General features: G+C 36.4%; 1 protein-coding gene across 17 annotated transcripts in view; it reads left to right on the forward strand.

Annotated features, from left to right (window-relative positions):
- Positions 1-22,666, forward strand: part of CREM (cAMP responsive element modulator) — a 57,596-nt gene that overhangs the window by 13,888 nt on the left and 21,042 nt on the right. For 7 of the 17 annotated variants that reach the window (XM_007471349.1, XM_007471354.1, XM_007471355.1 and 4 more), the window contains exons 3-4: positions 15,106-15,203; positions 15,342-15,484. In XM_007471349.1, coding sequence (XP_007471411.1) covers positions 15,106-15,203; positions 15,342-15,484 — 241 coding nt within the window. Of the gene's footprint in view, positions 1-6,674; positions 6,954-12,172; positions 12,283-12,423; positions 12,571-15,105; positions 15,204-15,341; positions 15,485-22,666 lie in introns of those variants that run through there. The other 10 variants (XM_007471342.1, XM_007471358.1, XM_007471343.1 and 7 more) reach the window with 3 other exon arrangements.

Here is a 22,666-nt window from a genome sequence, read left to right on the forward strand (position 1 = left end):
CGGGCCTCTCACTGTTGTGGCCTCTCCTGTTGCGGAGCACAGGCTCCGGACGCACAGACTCAGCGGCCATGGCTCACGGGGCCCAGCAGCTCCGCGGCATGTGGGATCTTCCCAAACCGGGGCACGAACCCGCGTCCCCTGCATCGGCAGGCGGACTCTCAACCACGGCGCCACCAGGGAAGCCCTAACCTCCTTTCTTATCCTCTCTGCTGTAAATGCAAACAGTACATAAAGAAGCATCTTAGAAGAAAGCAGGCCTGGCCTGCAGTGAGGGATTGGAGTAGGAATGATTTAACAAGGGATAGGTTTCAGCGTATGACTTGTGTGTTTTCTGTTTCAAACTGGTGGAAAATTGGAATGGCATTTCTCATTGTTTTGGCCAGCTGTGCCAAAAATCCATCTTCTTGGTCCTAAGTAGGACCAGGAAGAATATGGATGGCTATCAGAAAACAAAACAAGCAACATACAAGCAACATTTGCTATTGATAATTGGTCAGCAACATCATATTTGTATATTAAAGTTGGTCTGTATCATGTTAGGTTGATTTGGTATACTTACTGTTGGCTGAGTACCTCTAGTTCAAGCTCAGTGTTTTGTCTTGGTTCTTTTTTGGCTGCATTGGACCTTCATTGCTGTGCGCTGGCTTTCTCTAGTTGTGGTGTGTGGGGGCTACTCTTCGTCGCGGTGCTCGGGCTTCTCACTGTGGTGGCTTCTGTTGTGGAGCGCAGGCTCTAGGCGCATGGGCTTCAGTAGTTGCAGCACGCGGCCTCAGTAGCTGCGGCTCGTGGGCTCTAGAGCACAGGTCTAGCAGTTGTGGCACACAGGCTTAGTTGCTCCACGGCATGTGGGATCTCCCCGGACAAGGGATTGAACCTGTGTCCCCCGCATTGGCAGGCAGATTCTTAACCACTATGCCACCGGGGAAGTCCAAGCTCAGTGTTTAATTGAATCTTGTTTTTTAAACCTCAATATGCTGATTCCCTGACTTGAGGGGCTCTTACTGAAAGAGAAAAAGTTCCTCTAAAGATTTTGAAATAAAAATTTTCATTTTATTGTTGACTTTCTATTGCTTCTTAATTTTATGTATTCCTTCCCCTGGTTATTTTTAATTGCCCTAATTAAAAATTTTTGAACATAATATTTGTATTCACTTAGAATTAGCTCTAAAAATTAACAAAAGTTAGGAGGAAAAAAATAGAACAGTGAATTTTTTTCAGTAAATGCTAAATCTTTGTTGTTGCTTAGTCAACTAATTCAAGAAAATGTACTGCTTTGAAATGTAACTCATTCTTGAAGGTAATTCAAGGTTAAAGGGATATAAGTAAAAATAATTTGTGAATATAAGTAAAAATAATTTGTGAAAAAAAATAGTCACCATTTTATTCAATTTGAATAAGAATTTGTTATATAATCTGTACTCATATTTTGATAACTTTGTGTATAATAGCTAATAGATTTCTTTAAAGGTTGGCTTTTGGCTTTAGAATATACTCTGTGTTTTCATCCCAGTGTGTTAAATGATACTTTTCTTTGAATGAAAATCGGTGTTTCAAAGGTAATTTCAGTAGGTATAAAGCAGTCAAAGTCAAATTTCAGAAAAAGGTTTTGTTTTTATACACCTTATAATCAGAAAAAAAATGCATATGAATCTGTTTTGGTGTTTGAGAGACTGTTAGAGATTTTCTGTCATTTGTAATGATTTTCTATGAGATTTGGGTACTTTTTGTTTGATGTTCAAGTCTTCCTTCTTAGTTTTAGTAACAGGTAGTTTGTTGCTAGTGGTAATGGCAAAATAACTGAGAATAAACAGTTCTCTTTATTCTTTTCTGTGACTTTTTTCCAGTTAAAGAGTAGGTTGTGGGGAGGAGATACAAGGGGGCTGTTGTTTAAGGGGTATAGCTTCAGATTTGCAGGATGAAAATGTTCTGGAGATCTGTTTCACAACAGTGTGAATATACTTACTACTGAATGGTACCCTTAAAAATGGTTAAGATGGTAAATTTTATATTATGTATTTTTTACCACAATTAAAAAAACAAGGGCTTCCCTGGTGGCGCAGTGGTTGGAGTCCGCCTGCCGATGCAGGTCCCGCGGGTTCGTGCCCCGGTCCAGGAGGATCCCACATGCCGCGGAGCAGCTGGGCCCATGAGCCATGGCCACTGGGCCTGTGGGTCCAGAGCCTGTGCTCCACAACGGGAGAGGCCACAGGAGTGAGAGGCCCGTGTACCACAAAAAATAAAAATAAAAATAAAAAAATAATAGACTAGACATTGAAATTATTTAAATGGAGCATTAATTTTTATAATTCCTTCTTTGAATAAGATCCAGAGATTATTTACTTTGCCTCATTTCAATTTTTTGCTACTGCAACCTTTGTAAACCCCAAACCATTAAAGGAATTACATTTGGAAAACACAGAGGCTTTGGGAAATTTTCACTTCATTGATAGTGAGGACAACATCTTAATAGTGATCTTCAGAAATGTGAGTTTTCTGAGCCCTATCAGAGATATAAGATGTCATTCTCCAAAAAGGCATAGAAGAGAAAAGCCTGGTTATGGGGTTGAAAATACTAAGTAGAGACAATATTAGATGACAATGGTGCAAGCAGAAATAGTTCAGGAAAGACATTTGCCTTTCAGTAGGTATGTTTATACAGCAATAGACCTCTTTTTAAGTACCTTTTAAAAAATAATGGGGGGCTTCCCTGGTGGTGCAGTGGTTGAGAGTCCACCTGTCGATGCAGGGGACACGGGTTTGTGCCCCGGTCCGGGAAGATCCCACATGCTGTGGAGGGGCTAGGCCCGCACAAAATTATTTTCTTAATTTTTATACATGGTTTTAAGTAAATACTTATTAGACTGAATTCTTTGATTCTTTACCTAAAATAATTGAAATACTAATTTCATCTGTTGACCACTAAATGAGATGACTTGTGTGAAGCCCAAATACCGTTCTTGACACAAAGTCCACGTGCAATAAACGTTTGCTTTATTCATTATAGTAACCTCATATGGTTAGAATAGTAGTGGCCAGGCTTTGAGATGAAATGGCTTATGCTAGTTTAAAAATATATCGTATCAGGACTTCCCTGGTGGCACAGTGGTTAAGAATCCGCCTGCCAGTGCAGGGGACATGGGTTGGAGTCCTGGTCCAGGAAGATCCCACATGCCGTGGAGCAACTAAGCCCATGAGCCACAGCTACTGAGCCTGTGCTCTAGAGCCCGCAAGCCACAACTACTGAGCCCGCGTGCCACAACTACTGAAGCCCTCGCGCCTAGAGCCCGTGCCCCACAATAAGAAAAGCCACCGCGATGAGTCGCCCGCGCACCGCAACAGAGAGTAGCCCCCGCTCACCACAACTAGAGAAAGCCTGCGCACAGCAACGAAGACCCAACACAGCCAAAAATAAATAAATTTATAAGAATATATTGTATCAAAAATTCATTCTAAAGTAATATAAATCTATTTATGCTTAAATAGGCCTCCAGTGGGTATAGAGAAGAAAAGCTGATACGTAGTTGTTTTATAAGCAAAGTTCTGATATAATGTCATGAATGTATTTAAATTGGTATATTTTATTTATACCAAATTTTATTTATACTAAATTTTTGTACTTTGGATTTATTTTAGAAATTTTAAAACATTGCAAGCATTTCTTCACAACATTTTGGCCCTGAAAATCTAAACTAAAATTTATTACTAGATTTTTGATTTCATGGTGAGACCAAGTTTCATTATACTGTTTTTTTAGGAGCTAAATTCTTAGACTTTTCTATTTATAAACTCTGACCTTTGGACTAAAACTGAAAAAAAATTAAGGATGCAGTTTGGTCTGGCCATGTTTTGTCAGATTCAGATTTTGACTTCTACTTTCATGCAAATCCTTGATTCTTCTTTCTCCACCTTAATTTTGAGGAATATTTTTTAAAATATTTTAATCTTTCCAAATCAAAGGATTAATATCAATACATGTAAATTAAGCTCTACATTCTTGACCAAATTATTTAAATGAAATGTAACAATAATAAAAATAACAAGAGTGAGCGTTTATTGAATATTCAGTATGTGCCAGACGCTGTTCCAATGCTTTACACATATAGCTCAACTCTCACAACAGCTCTGTAGAAAGGTACTGTTTTTTTTCATTCGCTTTTGCAGTTGAGGAAACTAAGGTACAGAGAGGGTGAATAACTTGTCATAGGTCACACAGTTAATAAAAGGCAGAACCCAGGCACCTAGCTTTAGATTTCATTAAGCATTATTACTTGTAATACGTAGGTACTCAGTGTTGAACCAGACCATTTCAGATAGCATTACCTGGGAAAATGCATAGTTAGCAAAGAGTAATCATAAATATATGCTACATCTAGCTACTGTATATATAATACTATATATATATATGCACAGTACTATGCAGTAACTGTTGTATGTATACATATATACTGTATACTGTTACTCCATTATTTAGTGGCAGATAAGATAGTATCATATTTAGATCCCAACTCAGCTTCTGACCTTGGATATATGAAGAGCATAGAAAAGTTAAATTTTATCCATTTTGATTTATTAGTAACTGGTCCATATAAATCCTGGCGCCAATAGCTACTCTATGTCTTGAGCAGTAATTCTGGGACCAAGAGTACGGGAACACCCAGAGCTTTAGAATTATGTCTTATAAACTGATGGGGAAGTCAGTCTCATTGCCTTTGGTAAAATCAATTTATTGAGTATCTTCCTGGCAATAAGTCAGTTAATTATCATATCCACCAAATGTGGGGCAATAGTTATTGCTATTTTTTATGCGTGGAAAAAAAAATACATAAAATCTGCAGTCTTAAGTTCAGGTGTACAGTTCAGTAGTGTTAGGCATATTCACATTGTTGTGAAACAGATCGCTAGAACTTTTTCATCTTGCAAATCTAAAACCCTATACCCATTAAATAGCAACTCCCTTTCTACTCCCCCCCTCAGCCCCTGGTAACCACTATTCTACTTTCTGTTTCTATGAATTTGACTACTTTTAGATACCTCATATAAGTGGAATCATCAATATTTGTCTTTTTGTGACTGGCTTATTTCACTTAGCATAATGTCCTGAAGGTTCAGCTATACAGTATGTGATAGGAATTCCTTCGTCCTTTGTATGTATATACCACATTTTGTTTATTATTACTATTTTTTAAGGTTGCTTTTGCTTAGTCAGTACTCTTTAGGACTTATACCAAGTGATTGGTAGAAGAATTAAGGTAGAATAATTCAAGTGAATTGCAGTTTCCTGCATAGACATTCCTGAGTTGATTTTGGTCAGAAATAGATTAATATGTAGTTTGGATAATAAGTAGTTATAGGCATTCATTCTGTAGCTTCTGGCTTTTGGCACATGCATTTCCTATTCATTACTAGAAATGATGTGTATCATTGTTAAGAGTCCAGTGTTTGCCCTTGTAAGACATCTGCTGGGTAAATGCCATTTTTGGCTCAGGATCTCACTGCAACTTACTTCACTATGTACATTTACTACTTTGTAATGCAATTGGCTAGAAAATTATGATCAGTTTTAGTTTCAGTCTTACTGAAACCAAGATATAAGATTGATTTTTAAACAACTAGAGCTAAAGGATTTTTGACTTCTATAAAGATCATGTACGTGTTCATAGTCTTTATAAATACAAGTAAAACATCTAGTATTGGTTAGAATATAAAATGATGCTCCAAGTACTATAAATAGGAAATTATAAGGATTAGCTAGGGAAAAATTTCACTAGGACATTGTTTTTCAAAGCATAAGAACCCCTAATTTTGTCATCACTGATCATCACAGTGATCACCACTGCTTATTGGAAGTATTATCAGACTATATAATTACGAATGACTTGATTCTGACATTTGCTTTGCTTTCAAGAGGGCAATTTTTTTAAAGAGACATAATATTTGGCCATTTATAATTACAGTACCAGAAACAGAATCCACTTCTCCCTTTATAAATTCAGATTATAGATTTCAGATAGTATTTCTTCATGCCTTACACACAAAGGATTCAAGGATCATATTATAGTTCTGACAATTTTAACACAGTAGATATAAAAATATCACTTACATGGCCAACTCTGTTATCAGTGTTTTCAGTTGATATTCACAAGGTAAAATTTAACTCCATTGATTCTGGCAATTTGTTAGCAACACTTTAAAAAAAAAAACGAAGAACCTCAATATGGGAAAGAAAAACACTAAAGACACTAAAATGATACCAATTCTACATTTTTCCTTGTGTTTGTCTTCATTTAGCACAAGTAAATACAACTTTTTTTTAAAAAATGAAGTGAAGTATTTTGCGTCTTTATTAAAGTGTTCACATTTAAAATATTATTTTCCTGTTTTCAGCCTTAAAATATTTGAAGTATTCTTTAAACACTTCTTTTTTCCATAGGAGAAACAGACTGTTGAGAATCCTGTCTTAATACACAGAAATCAGTATAGTTTTCCAGCTTCTCATGTAGAGTGTTAATTGGGTTTTCATTGTAGTCCTTGGAATTAAAATAGGTAATATATAGATCTGACTGTTCAGGCAGCAGAGTTGATAGCGAAGTCTGCTATACCATGAATTCACATTTTTTTCATCCTTTATTAACTGTCTTAAATGCAGGCTCAGTGGCTCTGTGACATCATAAACCCCATCATAAGGGAACCTAGCTTCAGATTGGAGCAAGTCCACTAGGTGCTAATCAAATGCTGTGTTACAACATTGTGAGGTTTTCCCAGTTATGTGTTGTTATTAGAGTTTTTTAAATTGCAAAGCCAAGGAAGGCTGTCAATTGCATCATCTTAATTTATTTCTTCAGATTAACTATTGTCTATAGTGGGGTTTTCGGTAGATGTGGTGGCATCAGCATAATCTATGTTTCAGGCATCCTATAGAAGAGGATTATTCTTCAGGGGATCAGGAAGAAAAGGTAAACTATGTCTACTATGAGTTCATTATACACACTTTTAGAGCCTCATAAAAAGAGGTATAAAAATTATGAAATATAAAATACATCCATTTTATGTGCTTGTTTTTTGAGCAGTTGCCTGCTTGGTTGTTGGAATGTGATGAATATAGATCTTCCCATGGCTTCCTTTCCCACTTTTCTTTATACAATAGGTATACCTTAAGTAGCTTCCTTCCACCCTCCCGCCACCTCATCAGTTACCCTTCTTTGTTTTTCTTTTGAGAATTTAGCACCACCCCAAATTATGTTTTTGTCTCTTTATCTGTTTTCTGTCTCCTGATTGAGGAGAGCAGACTTTTCGTGTTCACTGCTATATCCCTGCTGTGTAGACTGGTCCACAAGGCAGGCTTCCAATAAACATTTGTTAAGTGAACAAAAGAATGAGTTAATTCATAAGTATGACTTGTTTCTGTGAGATTTACTTCTTAAAAAGTTTTGGAATGAGCATATGATGTTTATAAGAAAGATCTGTTTCCACGTGAAGTATGCATATTTTAGTTCAAGTGAACTAAAATTTGTGTCTCTATCAGTAGTGTCCTTTAGGAGAGACTTAATTTCCTTCTCTTTCCAGAGCTTCTTTAGAATTCTATTTGCACATTGTGAATAAAGTATAGTAGTCTTTATAGGTTGCTTTTTGTCAGTGTATCTCACATCTTTATTTCCTGAGCTCTAACCCAAGCATCAGTCCCATAATTCTCCTTGCCCACTAAACATTTGCAACTGGTTTCCTCCCATTGCTTCACCCTAGCCTGCCTAAAACTGAATCTGCCACCTTGCACAAAAACAAAAAGATGCTTCTTTATTTACCCATTTTTGGCTTTGGGGCCACCATGCATGTTCTTGAATCATTGCCTGAGTTCCTTCTGTGCCATCCGTGGACCACATCCTACTTCAAGGGCACCCTGTATTTACTTGTGGCTCATGTGATCAATAGAATAATAATAATGATAAGATGTTAAAGGTGGGGAGCCACATGAATTTTTTTCCTATGAATGATGATGTTTATCCTGTTAACTCTACCAGTACAGTTAGTTAATAAGCTTAATGCTAGTCACAGATCAGTTTTGGCAAAACCAGTAAGAATGTAGAATGCCTGACAGGTTCTCTAGATCTAAGAGTGGTGGTGTTGTTTTTTAAGGATACATTGGAATTGTGACTCTAGGGTATGTCACTTGTGCTGCTTCTCAGCCTCTATTTCAACAGTTTAACTAAAGAGTTGTCTCATGAGCTTTTTGTACTACCCAGAGCTCAGACATGAGAGTTTTCACTGAATTACAGATTTGTATAACTCATCTCCAGAATTCTAGGAATACAGTTTTGTACTAGTGGGTACAGCTCCCTTTCTACAGCAGGTTTTCTTCTCACTAAGCCTTTTTGATAGAGCGTTGTTTAATAATTTGAAGTCCTGAAAATTACACCCGAAAGACAATTAGAGCAACTTAAAGCATGATTTATACTTATCAAAACCCCATGAATCTTTCTTGTGTTGTTCTTCAATTCTTCAAAATATCTAATTTCTTTGAAGCTGGTCATTTCCCCATGAAAGTGAATGTGGCACTATCTGCCATCTCAAGCCACAAGTCCAGTCTGTAGGAATACTAGTAATACTCTTGGGTATAATGTATATTCTGTTTTGCTCAATCTCTGCGATACAAATGCTCTATCAGGGTTACTATATATGGTGGTTTTGGCTGTGCTGCTGTGGTGGAGCTGAAATTGCCGCCTGCTTCAGCACTCTGTGCTCTGAGCTGTGAGCAGGGCTTACCTAGGGGCTGCGTGAGGATAGAGCAGTAGTTTTCATAATGTGGTACAGGGAGGCCTGGAGGAGACTCCAAGGACCCAGTATTTTCCAAATAACTCCCACATGGTGTTACACAATCATGCCTGGAGGTTTGGGATGACAAACCTATTTTCACGGTAATACTAAGATTTATTTTCTTTTTTTCTCTGTATTGGCATTTGCCCTGATGGTGCAAAAACAGTTGGGGGGGTAAAACTTGGCACCTTAGCACGATCAAGTCAGTGGCAGTGGTGCCAAACTGTCATTGTGGTCTTCACTACATTAACTTGCAGGTTTTTTTTAAAAATGTCAGTTTCACTTAAGACTGTCCCTGATGAATCAGCAAACATTACCAATTGTATTAAATCTTGACCCTCGAGTACATGTTGTTTTAATATTCTGTGCTGTGGAAGTGGGACATTCACTGAAAGCATTTCTGCTGCGTACTGAAGACCAATGGTGATCTTGAGAAAAAAAACACTTGAGTTATTGAATGAGAGGCAAGAAGAACTAGCTGCATTCCCCCACCCCCCCAAACAGAACATGATTTTTCTTGAAATAATGGCAAATAGCCAAACTATGACTGTTCAAACTTGAGTATTTGAAAAACATTTTCTCAAAAGAAAATGAGTGGATGAATCTAGAGACTGTCATACAGAGTGAAGTAAGTCAGAAAGAGAAAAACAAATATCGTATATTAACACGTGTATGTGGAACCTAGAAAAATGGTACAGATGAACCGGTTTGCAGGGCAGAAACAGAGACACAGGTGTAGTGAACAAATGTATGGACACCGAGGGGGGAAAGTGGCAGGGGCTGAGGCGGGAGGTGGGTGGTGTGATGAATTGGGCGATTGGGAATGACATGTATACACTGATGTGTATAAAATGGACAACTAATAAGAACCTGCTGTATAAAAAAATAAAATGAAATTCAAAAATTCAAAAAAAAATGAAGTAAGCTTGTCACGTCAAGGAAAACAATTAACAGTATTTATTGCCAATGATACAATTCAGGCTTTTAAGCAGCAGTTTTGAATTTTGGAAAATCTCCATCTGCCATTTTGAGCTTGATAGCTTCCCAGTATTTATAGTTTTCTGATGAAGTTGATGTTGATTTTAATGAATGTGATTTTCTGATAGTGTATCATGAAATGTGTCAGCATTTGCGAGATCTACTTAACTCAGTGAGCCAGTACTTTCCAAATAACTACCGCATAACGTTACAAAATCATGCCTGGCTAAAGAGTATAAGATAGATCAATGTATAAGTATAAGATAGATGAATGGATTTTAACGTAACTAAGTTTTCAGATTCCACATGGCCACTAACCTTTAAGAAACAACCACTTGCTGAGTTTTGGTGTAGTATCAAAGAAGAATACCCACATTTCTCTGAAAAAGCCATTGAAATACTCCTCCTTTTCTAATCATACATGTGTAAGAGGCATAGTTTATTCACATACTGATTAAAATAACATATTGCAACAGATTCAGTGCAGAAATAGGTATGAAATCCAGCTGTTTTAAGTTAAACCAGACATTAAAAGAATTTGTAAAAATGTAAAACATTGACACTCTTGTCATTAATTATTTTGTCTTGGAAAGTAGTCTTCATAAAATGTTATTTATGTTAGCGTGTAATGGTATTATTGTTATTTTTAAGTGAGTTACTAAGTATTTTAAACATTTCTCAGTTTTAATTTCTAATGTGGTAAATATCAATACATATAACCAACAGTGGGCTGAGCTGGCTTGTGAGAGCCGATTGTGTACATCTTTTTCCAGCTTTGTGTTCAGTGTCACCCATTGGTAGCTTGAAATCTGCCATAGTAGGAGTATTGAAATTACAGAAATCTGCAAAAGTTACCCATAGCATTCTCCCTTCCCAGGAGCTGGTTGTGCGTTTACAGCATCCTGCTGGATATAAATCACATAAACAAAAGTTATTTGAGGTCATCAATAATTTTTAAGAGTGGAAAGGTGTCCTGAGACTAAAAAGTTTGAGAATTGGTCATTTGGCAAAGGAGTACCTTTTGGCAGTTGGTTCACAAAGAGATAGATCCTTTTTTATAATTCATGCAGGGAACATTTGTAGAGTAAATGTAGTGGTTTTTAAACTTCTGGTTGTTAAATCTGCTGGCTCCATTATGGAATGCCCTTTTTCTTTCCCCTAAAATCTAAAGTAGGCAATAAAACTCCAGGAGCAGGTGGGCTGAATTTGCCCCGTGGGCTACATGTTGGGTGTCTCCGGCCCGGTCTCACTTTTCTGTCCAGCTATCGCCCAGGCCACAGCAAGGCCCAGCTCAATTGGCAGCTTCTACACAAGGCCTCCACTTGGTGTTCAGGCCCACACTGATCTTTCTGTCCTGTGCTCCTGTGGTTTTCATGACCTGGACAATGGAGCAATTAGTTCTGTGCTGTTTGTGTGCTGTTGTGTCTTAGGTGTTGGTTTTAGCAACTCTGCTTTCCACCCTAGGGCACCTAGTTCAATGCTCTCCGCGTAGGTTCTCTTGCATGGATAGAAGAGTTTTTACTTTTGGATTGCCAAAGAAGTTTGCCTTCCAAGAGAATGATGTTTTAAATAAATCTAATTATTTGTTATAAACCCAGTTTTTAATAATTCTTTTTAAAGTATTAGAGTAAGTAGATTGGAAATGATTGGTTTTCCTTAAAGTGAGGTCCAACGGAAGCTTTCTTCAAAATTTGTTTTAGATTCTGTGGTCTGCCACCACTCATGATAGAAACTAGTAGCTTCTTTCATGTCCAAAGTCTTCGGTGTTCTGAGTTAAGTCATAATGAATAGTGAAACTTAGTAAAATGAGGCAAAGTTTGTAAGATTACACTGGCCTCTAGGACAGTTGTGTACTAATTAGAAACTTGGCAGGTTTTGAGTCCAGAGAAGTGAAGGTTTTATTGTGTTTTACTGGTAGGGATCTTTGTCAAAAGCACCCAAGGTAGCTGGTAAATGGCTGTTCTCTCCTGTCTGTGCGAGCCAAGTGATGGTTCTGGCCCCTCTGGATGCTCGAGTTGGGGGGAAAGAAGTGTGCCAGGGCTACATAGGCTCCAAGGCATGAGCTTTCTCTGGTTCGGAGGTGCGAGGGGCATGAGAGGTCCTGGAATTTCTTTGGCTTTTGCCCTTTTTGTGACTGTTGGGGCATAAAAGTAACTGCAGTTTTCATCAGTATAGAGACAAGGCATTAGCTTGTGTCTGGAGTAATACTATAATATCATATGTCAGAAGTTTCATTTATTAAAAAATAATTTACCATCTTTAAGTTCTGTCTCCGATTTCTCTTAAGTTAAGGAGGGTGGTTTATACTCTGGCCTAAGTAAGGCTTCACTGTTAGTAGTCGTGAGGTCGTAGTGAGGTAGTTTAACTGCTTTGGAACTTTGTGCTTGGAACATTTTTAGCCACCAAAGCATGGGAACCGACAGTGAGGAGCATGGGTTCTTTAATATCTGTCACATCAGAGAATGACTGTTCCAGGACAGTAACCATCTCCTAATGGTACGTACCCCGGCTTGCTTGTCATTTCTTAGAAGCAGGAAAAATAGGCCAGTCATAATAGTGAATGGTATTTCTTTAAGAAAAACGTAAAGAACCAAGAAAAGATCCAGCCTTAATCCTCAATGATGATCATTTTTGCAGGTTTCTGTAGCTGGGTCAGGCACCGGAAGAGGCTCCCCAGCTGTAACTCTAGTACAGTTACCTTCAGGCCAAACTGTACATGTCCAGGGAGTATTTCAGACACGACAGCCATCGGTTATTCAGTCACCACAATTACAAACTGTTCAGGTTAGCTTCCTTCCCGGATGATTTGTCTTGGACTTTCTTGAGCTTTTTTTTTTTTTTCTTTTACTAATTCATTTATCCTCATTTTCTTTGTGTAGCTTTGACGCTCAAATCTTGTTATTAAACATTTAGACGAATTTCCTTTTTATGTGTGAGGTGCATTGTGCCCTGCTAGATACATAGATTTGACTCGAGTTGTAGTTCTATTGTCAGCTCTTAATTTACAGATTGAGTCATTCTCCTTTAAGTTGTTGCTCTCTGCTCAAACTTAGATTTGTTTAGCAGTGCTCTCCAAAGATGCTTAAAAGTATTTTGAGGATTCTTTGGAGATGTCTAATAAACATGGTAATGTAAATATTGTACTACTGATGCTGTTTTCACCAGTACTCACATTAGAGTGTAGAAATTTAGGTTTATTGTTAATTCAATATGTGTGACATGATATTATTGTTACTTGGTGTTACGTTTATACATCAGATTAAACCTTGGTTTTTTTAGACGTGGTTAGTGTTGTGGTTGCGATCCAGAGATGTGTTTTGTTATTTATTGTCATCAAAGTTGGTCATAAATTCTTAACATTTCTCGAAGCTAAAACATTTCTTTGCATCAACAGATGTAAATTATTAAGTATGCATTTTTTTTTTTTTTTTTTTTTTTCCTTGCGTTATGCGGGCCTCTCACTGTTGTGGCCTCTCCCATTTGCGGAGCACAGGCTCCGGACGCGCAGGCTCAGCGGCCATGGCTCACGGGCCCAGCCGCTCCGCGGCATGTGGGCTCTTCCCGAAACGGGGCACGAACCCGCGTCTCCTGCATCGGCAGGCGGACTCTCAAGCACTGCGCCACCAGGGAAGCCCAAAGTATGCATTTTTAAAAGCATACTTTTCTCTTCTACTGAATCTATGTTTGTTCCTTTTAGGTCAGTTTATTTTTGTCCTTTAAATGTTGAAATTATTTGAACCTAATTGATGACGAAAAGATCTCTGAGGAAAATGTAGTTTCTTATACTTAATCAGTCTTACCTTTTCCTGCATATTTGAATCCAGTTTGCTGCAGAATAAGGATGAGAGTTGCAACATGACACTTGAAGTAATAATAAATCCACGTGCGTTAAAAGCTTGGTTATCTTTTCAGCACAGGTGTCTCTCCTGTCTTTCAAAAATATAAGAGTGATTCTCAGTATTGTCTTTTTTTTTTTTTCTTTCCTGCAATGAACTTTGATTCCAGGACTTTCTGATTCTTTCTGACCCTAATTATAAAGCAAGAAAGTTTTTCCACTCTCCTTATTGTATTATGACTTTTATTGGGGTGCAGATATCAATATTTGTACTTAGTTTTAACCTTGCTGGTACTGGAAGAAAATATCTCATATTCAGTAGGTTCTTTTGGATTTTGTTAAATGGATGATATGATTATCTTTGTAGAGATAGCTGTCTGTGGATCTTGTGTTAGAATTCCTACCTGTCGAATGATGAACTTCAGTTTTCACTTTCTAAAATAATAGCTTACCTTGCATAAGGGAGTTGTTATGATTGTACGAGAGATATGTGGAAGCCCACTTTAAAGTGATAAATATTTGGTGATGATATATGGTTGTCTGATTTGCAGCGACAGTTTCTCTAATAAGTTCTCCTCATGGATGAGTGTGCTTATGTGTAGGGTGTTCATCACCAGAGATGCAAGGTCATACATGTAGGTGAACAAATATGTACATCCATGTGCCTTGGGAAGTATATATTCCTGCCTGCATTGTCGGTATTTTAATAAGCTTTTTTGATTGTGCCCAAATCAAATTCCCATATAGTTGTAATATTAAGTAAAGTGAGTTTTGCAAACTCAGAACTATCCTAGCCCCTATGATAGATGGCTGAATATATTGAGAGCAGTCATGTTGTAGAGAGATTCATTATTTTAGTTTCCTGACTTTCTTTACTATTTGTTATTATACTATTACTTGAAAAAATGAAATTGTATTTAAAACTCTGATCTTTCTTTTAAGGAAAAATTCCTTATTTTGACCTTCAAGACCTACTGCCATCAAGCCCACCCCACCTACTTGTAACTTTAACCAGGCTTGTTACCCACGTGTTTACCTGCTTAAATATTCTATCTTCTTTGTACCTATCTAATGTCTAATTTGAAGACCCAGCAGCATAAGTCAGCAGTGGTATTGTTTTCTGCCTCTGTCACTCGCTGGCTCACCCCCTGCTGGATTTATGAGATATTTTCAATGTTGGATCTTAGGTCTTGTGTATCTTACACTGAGTGCTTTCCTGAAGGCTGCCTGACACTCATTTGCATTTCTGCAGTATATGTTATCTGTGCCATCCTTTGCACACAGGCTGGTTCTACAGCTAAGTGTTGTTGTCTGCGCTTCCTCTTCCTCTGCGCCAGGTTGTGAGCGTGGTTAGTGCGTCTCAGTGTGTTCTGTCCCCAGCGCCCGGCTTAGTGCTACACACAGAGAGACCCTTAAGCACCGTGTTGTGAATGAAGGAGATACCATGGATTTTATGATGCATTTCAGGAACTCTTGTGTTATAGGTAGCAACAATTGCGGAGGCAGATGAGTCTGCAGAATCAGAAAGTGTAATTGATTTTCATAAACGCAGAGAAATCCTTTCACGAAGACCCTCTTACAGGTAAGTTAAGTTTCCTACTGTAATGATACTTTTTCCGAAAAAGAGAATAATTATACATCAGATTCTCCCATTATAGCTGTTCTGTTTTAAATCTCATTCATGTATCTTAATTATTTATATTGTTAAATTATATTTTAGAAAAATACTGAATGAACTTTCCTCTGATGTGCCTGGTGTTCCCAAGATTGAAGAAGAAAAATCCGAGGAAGCAGGAACGTCACCTAATATCTCTGCTATGGCAGTGCCGACTAGCATATATCAGACTAGCACGGGGCAATACAGTATGTATGCTGCAATTCCATATGACGTACTGCTAACTTTAAGTCTCTCTAGTTTCCTTGAAGCATCTCGGGTTTTGACACTAAACTGACCCATTTTAAAATGCATCATGATACCTAAACTGTGTATCGTAGTGTGAAAAGTACATGTTAAAGAAGTGAGAGATTTGTACTGACAGTTGTCATATACTTTTGAAAAGTAAAAAAATTTTTTACTGAAAATAGAAGAAAACTTTGGGGTAAAAATAAAGGGAGGGTTTTTCTAATTTATATGTGTATATTCATATCTAGTAAAAGTTTAAAACTTACTGTTTTTGTCTCTATGATACATGTGAACATAATAAGATATAAATGTCTGTATTTCATTCTTGTTGGCTTTTGTCACCAACAATTACATTTTATACTTACTAATCTAAAAGAGGTACATATGTTTTCTAAACTATGTTTTAAATGTAATTCTGTTTTCACTACTCTCTACTGTGTTTATTTGTGCTGCAGCTTTTTCTAGAAGAGAATGGAAAAATGATTTATTTTTTTAAACTAAAGCAATTGGACAGATGACTTTATTTGAAATTTTAAGTACCGAAAGCTGTAAATAAACAGATACATTCACATTTAGTCTTGTGCATTTTAATGGGCTGTTAGTTCTGTGCTTTTTGCTTCAGTTAAAGCACTAGTCTTTTCCCAAATCAAGAATGTTTTATATATAAAAATACTTTAGTTTAAAATGAGAGCTAGAAAGAAAAGTGGGGAGGAAAAGAGAGAAAAAGGACAGAAACAAAGGTTTTTTGTTTTTTTTTTTAAACAAGCTAGTTAGGTACAGGAATATGTGTGATGTTAATTACTGTGTTGATCCAAGTACAGTGTTAAGATTTTAGGTGTATTTTCTGTTTTCTCTTTAAAAAGTAACAATACCTACAAAAGATCTCAAGTCTTAACTTATGACCTGGATGCTAAAGCAAGCTATAATCTATGGGGAAGCCTTAGTCATTAGTTTTTTAGAGTTTTTCTTTTAATGGTGGTAGATTTGCAGTATTAAACGAATTCTGCTCTGGTGATTCCTGTTCTTTGGGTAGCTCCTATGCTGATACCTGACAGAACTGGCGTATAATTTGTCCACACCCTGTACAGGACACTGAATGAATATGTCCAAAGTTGATATTAGGAAAAGAAAACTCCTCATGGTCTGTCAAAGTTAGACCCTGAGGTTTTCATCTTCATTTCTCTTTTATTACTTCACTGATTTCTGTGCCTTTTTTGTCTGACCCACTAGGAGTAGATGGTGGGAGTTTTAGAACTGGTGTTGCCGGGCAGGGCTTGGAGCTGCTGGAACCTCCTGGCTGGTCAGCTCTGGCCTTGAGCAGTGGGCTGTACACTTATTATCATTTTCTGTTTTGTGTCATGAAAAGGTTGGAAATTACTGCTGAAATAATGCTAAGACATCTTAAAGTTTGGAGGGTGACCTAAGATGCTGTCTGTCATCTGAAACATTTCTCTGGCATATCCTGATGCTGCTTAGGAATTGATCTCTTTATAAGTGACATGGGCGAGGATGCTGTGGTGAATTTGCCTATATTATTAGCTGAGAATTTGGAGAGGATGTTGAAGCTGGAGATGACATGGGGAAGGTGGCACCTGGTCCTGCCAGTTACTACCTGGATCACAGTGAGATAGTTTCGAATCTCAGGTTTTTAGTCTTTGAAGTGTGAATGATAATAGATTGCCAAATTTGGAGGTTAATGTGAGGACAAGAGAAGATAACAGGTTTTACCTGTTGGGGAAGAGAGACATGCTACTTTTGACATGAAACAGAGAAATGTAAGCCAGCTGTGGCAGTGTCTCACTCCCAGTCGTTAAACTGTTCCCCCCAGCCAGCATCAAAGCCTTTATTTCTTGTGCTCTTAGCACGTGCTTGCAGCTGGTAGCTCGATGTGTCACTACCTTGGGTGTGGGCTATGTGGGTGTGCAGGAGTGGAGTCAGGAGTTCTGGTTGAGAACTAGAAAATCGAATGTTTAGAAGTTAGACATTTCTCTATTTGCCACATCAGAATTCATGGACAGTTTCTTACTTAGCTTTCTTAATTTGGACCCATACAGTATGATCCTGGCAGTTATTTTAATAAAAAGTTGTGGTTGTCCTACCTGTGCTGTCCGCAGGTTAAAAATTGCCATTTTTATTGGTTCAAAAGAAGGGATATTGCCTATGTTAAAAATGATAATTAGTGACACTTGTTTATGTTGATAATTCTTTCATTTGAAAAGTGCATACTAACATTTAAACTTTTCTTTAGGAGACATTTGCTTTAAATGTGTATTTATACATACAAGATCCATTTTCATCAACCATTTCTTACTAGCAATAACTTAACAGAAATTAATGATTAAATATTCTTAAATATCTAGAAATAGAAACAATTACTGGTGTCCTTTGGTTTTTAGAATAGAGTTTATTTTACTAGAATTTCTGGAGATTTTTCTCTGTATTTGCATGTACCTATTTTTGAGACCCTTTTATAGCCTTTTATTGTAAAAAAAATTTTTTAAATCTTTCTTCAGCTTTTATCCATGGATGACTTTCTCCCAAACTTTACTTTCTTTTTTTTCAAAAATTACTGTTTTAGATCTTTTATTTTTAATTTGCTATAATGAGTTAGTTGGAGTTAAAAACAACAGAACTGTAAAAGGAGTGTTCAACTTTGTGAGTCAAAGTTGAAGTAAAATAAAAATTCAGGTTTTCTCATATACAGGTAGTCACATTTTTAGTAGTTGAAAGTGAGATATTTGATGGAAGTTGGCCTTATTATTTCAACTTATTTTTTTTAATCACAAAGATAAGAAGTGAAATTTAGAACAGGCTATTTCCCGGAGTAGGGAAAATAACTTAAAATAGGCAGGGATTCATTATTGTAACACCAAGAAAGTGACCTCCACTTGAGAAACTTTGCTGGAAGTACAGATCTTAGTGATAGGTTTGCTCTATGCCAATTAAGTCGTTCTGGTCAAAGAAAACCTGTTTTGTCTCAAGAGAATATTTCTGAACGTTAGTGGTTCAGATAGTCTTAGAATTAGCAAAGAATGTTACTTGCTGCATGACATTCAAGACATGCATTAAATGGGAGTGAATTCTCAAACAGTAGTTGTGGTTCTTCTATGTGTGCTGTTGCAGGTAAAGAAATTTAAATGTCTGAAGTTTCTTAATTCATTAAATTTTCTCTAAAGACGGCTTTTTGGGTTCTTTTTAATCCGCCGTCTACTTTACCCTACTTCTTCCCTTACCAATTAAGGACTGTCACCTAAGACTTCAAATTATTTTTTCCTAAATATCCCTGTCTCTTTGCTTGCTCCTACTTTATTTTACTAGGAATCTTGGTAGAGTGAATCTCTATTAACTCATCTTTACTGGCATCTTATACACTATAGGTAAGTGGGTCGATCCTAAATCCACCATATGAAGAAAGGTATCTGTGAACTTTGTGGATTGCTTGAAGAATTCAGAATTCTCAGGAGACTCAAATGAATAAGCACCAATTCCATTTCTTTGTAAGAGGAATTTGCGCGATAGGCTCGCACATTCTAAAGTAAATGCAGTTGCATTTACTGCTCTTAGGAGTGACTTTTCTTACATGCTCCCAAGGTACCTTTCAAAGCAAACTTAGGACGGTATCTACTTGATGTAAATCTGGCTCTTTAACCTTGGTGTTGCTGTTCTTGTTATAGCAGGAGGCTGTTTTAGTCTTTATTCTTCTTTAGCATTTATTCTTTAGTCTTTATTCAAGAGGAAGGCACCTCTTGGCTCTAAGGCACAGGTACTCACAGCTTCTGTTTTGTGCTCACTTTTTGAATTTCAATCTAAGAATTCACTGGAATAAGGTCTGCTGTTCCTTTTTAAAGTTCATTCGATGAAGTTTTATTTATGAATCCTTTTATTGCAATGTGGAATAAAGATGGTTTTAAATCATAAGTAATTAAACATTTACATGTTTATGTGTTTGAATTAGCTCATATATACAGGTTTAGGGTTAAAAAGATGTTAGCATCACATGAAAAGAGGTCAGATAAAATCTTAAATAAATTCTGCTCCTTCCTCATTTGGTCATGAACCTTTTTTTTTTTTCAGTTTTCCACCCTTATTTTTCTCTTCTTCCTTCTTTATTGATTATACAAGACTTTAAAATATTATTTTTTAATTAAAAATTTTTTTAATCAAAACTCTTGAATTTTCATCCTATAAGTAGTATTTTCCTTGCTTCAGTGATATTAATCGCTCTAGGAGAGAAGTGCTTAATGTCAATGAGTAGTAGAAGTAGCAGATTATTTTAAACACAATTTTTTATACCAGGAATTTTTAAAGAATTTATTGCCTAGACTAGTTGGTATGATAGCATCCTGGTTACTGTTGTATGTGGTAAGTTGGGGATGGGGAGACCATACTTGGGTTAATTCTGATTTGAGGCTAAATGTCATAGCTATATAAGAATGTGTATGAAGACATTTGTGTAACCACTAAAACTAACTTAGTAGAAAAATACTTAGTTAATTAATGAATTATACTCTCTCTAGACAAACTCTTTTTTAACATAAGGTCAGTGTGTTCAACATTCAATCTGTGCATATAGAGCGACCTACTTAATTATGGAGTACAGCTCACCTGAGACATTACGGGACAAAAAGTTAGGTACGTCCCAGAGCAACTAGGACAACAGAACTCAACCTCTACCCATCATTACTATGAGCAGATAACATACTTTCAGGCTTGAATTAGTTAATAATGGACATTGAAGTAGAATTTAATTGACTATATAATCTATTTGTTCAGTTTTAATTCAATTTAGATTATTTCATCAAACTGTAATGTTATTAGGATTATTTAAAAGAGGAAAATAAATGTGCATATACTCTAAAATAATAAACCACTTTTACTTCTGGTTGAATCCTAATCAGTATTCATAGACTTGTGTGGACTCTTCATTACAAACAACAAAGTGGCCATATGTGTAAGCTTTTATGCCTCAGTTGCATGCATCAGTCCAAGAAAGCATTAATAAAACCTAGGTCCCCAAGGTAAAATTAGTAGGAAATACAAAGGTGTTTTATTTTCAGTGGTTGCTAATGGCCTTGATATGGGCCAGTGATTTTACTTTAAAATGATTTGCCAGATATGATGTCTGAGATTTGTTTTAAAATACTCCAGACACAGAAAAAGGTTTGGAATGAGTGGGTAGGGAAAATAAATGACACAAAATTCTTTCACCTTTTATGTTCGCTACAAAAGTTCCATAAGTTAAAAAAAATAATAATTAGCTAAAACAAGACATGACTAAACTCATTCAGTTAATTTCATTTTAGTTTTTCCTCCTATTTAATTTATATTGATGTGTATTTATTTAAAAAATTATGCTATCCTTGGATATTTTGTAACCTAAAAAGTTTCCTCCTCAAATCTTTTGAACACACACACACACACACACACACACACACACACACACACACACACAGCCTATTTCTCGTATCCTGAAGCATTGGGAAATCTTCACACATTGGGAATATTGTCAATTGAGAGGCTACCTTTTGACATGGGAGGGTCCACTGTCATTTGATAGTGCCAAAATCAAGAGTGCCTTTGGTATAAAAAAAGTTAGGCTAAATGACAAGACTCATCAGTAGAAACATTTTCCCCCTAGAGCCAGCTTCTGTGTGCGTGTGTTTGTCTTTTGTTTTCCACACCTAATTATATGATGACCAGAAAATAAAATGATAAGAGGAACAGATTCTTGATATATCAGCTTTGCACAGTATGAAAGCAAAGAAGTTTGGTTGGAACTATGGGGAAACAATGAAAAAAAAAATGAAAAGAATGAAGTATGAAAAGAAGAAAGTAAGGATTTTTATCTACCTATTTCATGATTCTTATCCTTTGAAGCAATTTCTCAGATTTTTTACTAGTTCAAAAGCTCGGTAATTGTATTGTCAATATGGAAAATTAAGTTCTATCATTATAATTTGAAACAATACTTCATTTAACTCTTACGGATTCACACGTGGCTTAAGTCGTTTTTATATATTCTGTCTTGAAATGATAGCCATTCATTCATCATATCAATTGAGTGCCTGCTGTATGCTAGGCTTTGTGCTTCTCAGCATTGTGGTTACACTGCCTATGTCTGTTCTTTCTAAAGCACTGTTTCTTTGGCAACAAACTATCAACTGAAAATATTCATTCAAATATATGATAACATATGAAATTCATTCATGTCCAGCCATGAAGATCCAAGGAAGCAATATCTCTTTTTCAGACTTCTTTCAAACCCTTTTATTATTAAGGGGTGAGTCCTGAGACCTTGAAATCTTTGGAGAGTCATGGTGAAATCTTGTTTTTAAAATGTGTACGGAATATAATGCTCTAGATGAGCCAGACAAATAAAGTGAGGTTACTTCAGAGTTTCTCAACCACAGCGCTGTTGACATTTTGGTAACTGATTCTTTAGTTTCTGTCAATCGTATAGCAGCCTGCCAACAAACTAAAACCAGACAGCGCCTCTGTGTTGAAATCTTTTAAAAATTTTAACCCATCTTTCTGTGTTGGCCCTAGAACTGAAGATTTGTTGTGATGGTGGTTGTTAATCTTACCAATAGTTCTGATAGTTTTATTCGATCAGATTGTCACTTTTGCTTAGATGCCGTTACAAAGTTAGGGAATGACTCAGAAATATTCAGACTATATTTTAGACACTACTACAGCATTCCTGTAAGGCATTACATTGAATTATAGGTGTTGCGTTATTCTGATTATGTGTCATTTTTATCTTCGTTGTAAAGTCTAACTAGCTGGTTTATATGTGGTTTTTTTAAAGAATAGCCCTTGTTCCACTTAACCTCTAGTGTTTAAATTAAATCATGGAGTTGTCATCTTTATGTTAAAATATATAGGACTCTCAGATATTTTAAATAGTACTTATTTGTCCATTAGAGTGAAATTTAAAAACATAGCATTTGATCAATTATTCTTTTGAAACTTTCTGTTAATAAGTTAATTTTTAAACATGGCTGGCAAGTCTCAGTATTTAAAGGAAGTCTACCTCATATTTGTTGCCATTAGCTACAGTTCAAGACACTTGGTAGAGGTAAATGTAGCACAAAGTCTTTCAATACAGTTACCTTTTTTTTTTTTTTTTTTTTTTGTATTTT

The sequence above is a fragment of the Lipotes vexillifer genome, unplaced genomic scaffold (genome assembly GCF_000442215.2).
Source record: "Lipotes vexillifer unplaced genomic scaffold, Lipotes_vexillifer_v1.1 scaffold1049, whole genome shotgun sequence".
In the NCBI taxonomy this organism is placed as follows: domain Eukaryota; kingdom Metazoa; phylum Chordata; class Mammalia; order Artiodactyla; family Lipotidae; genus Lipotes; species Lipotes vexillifer.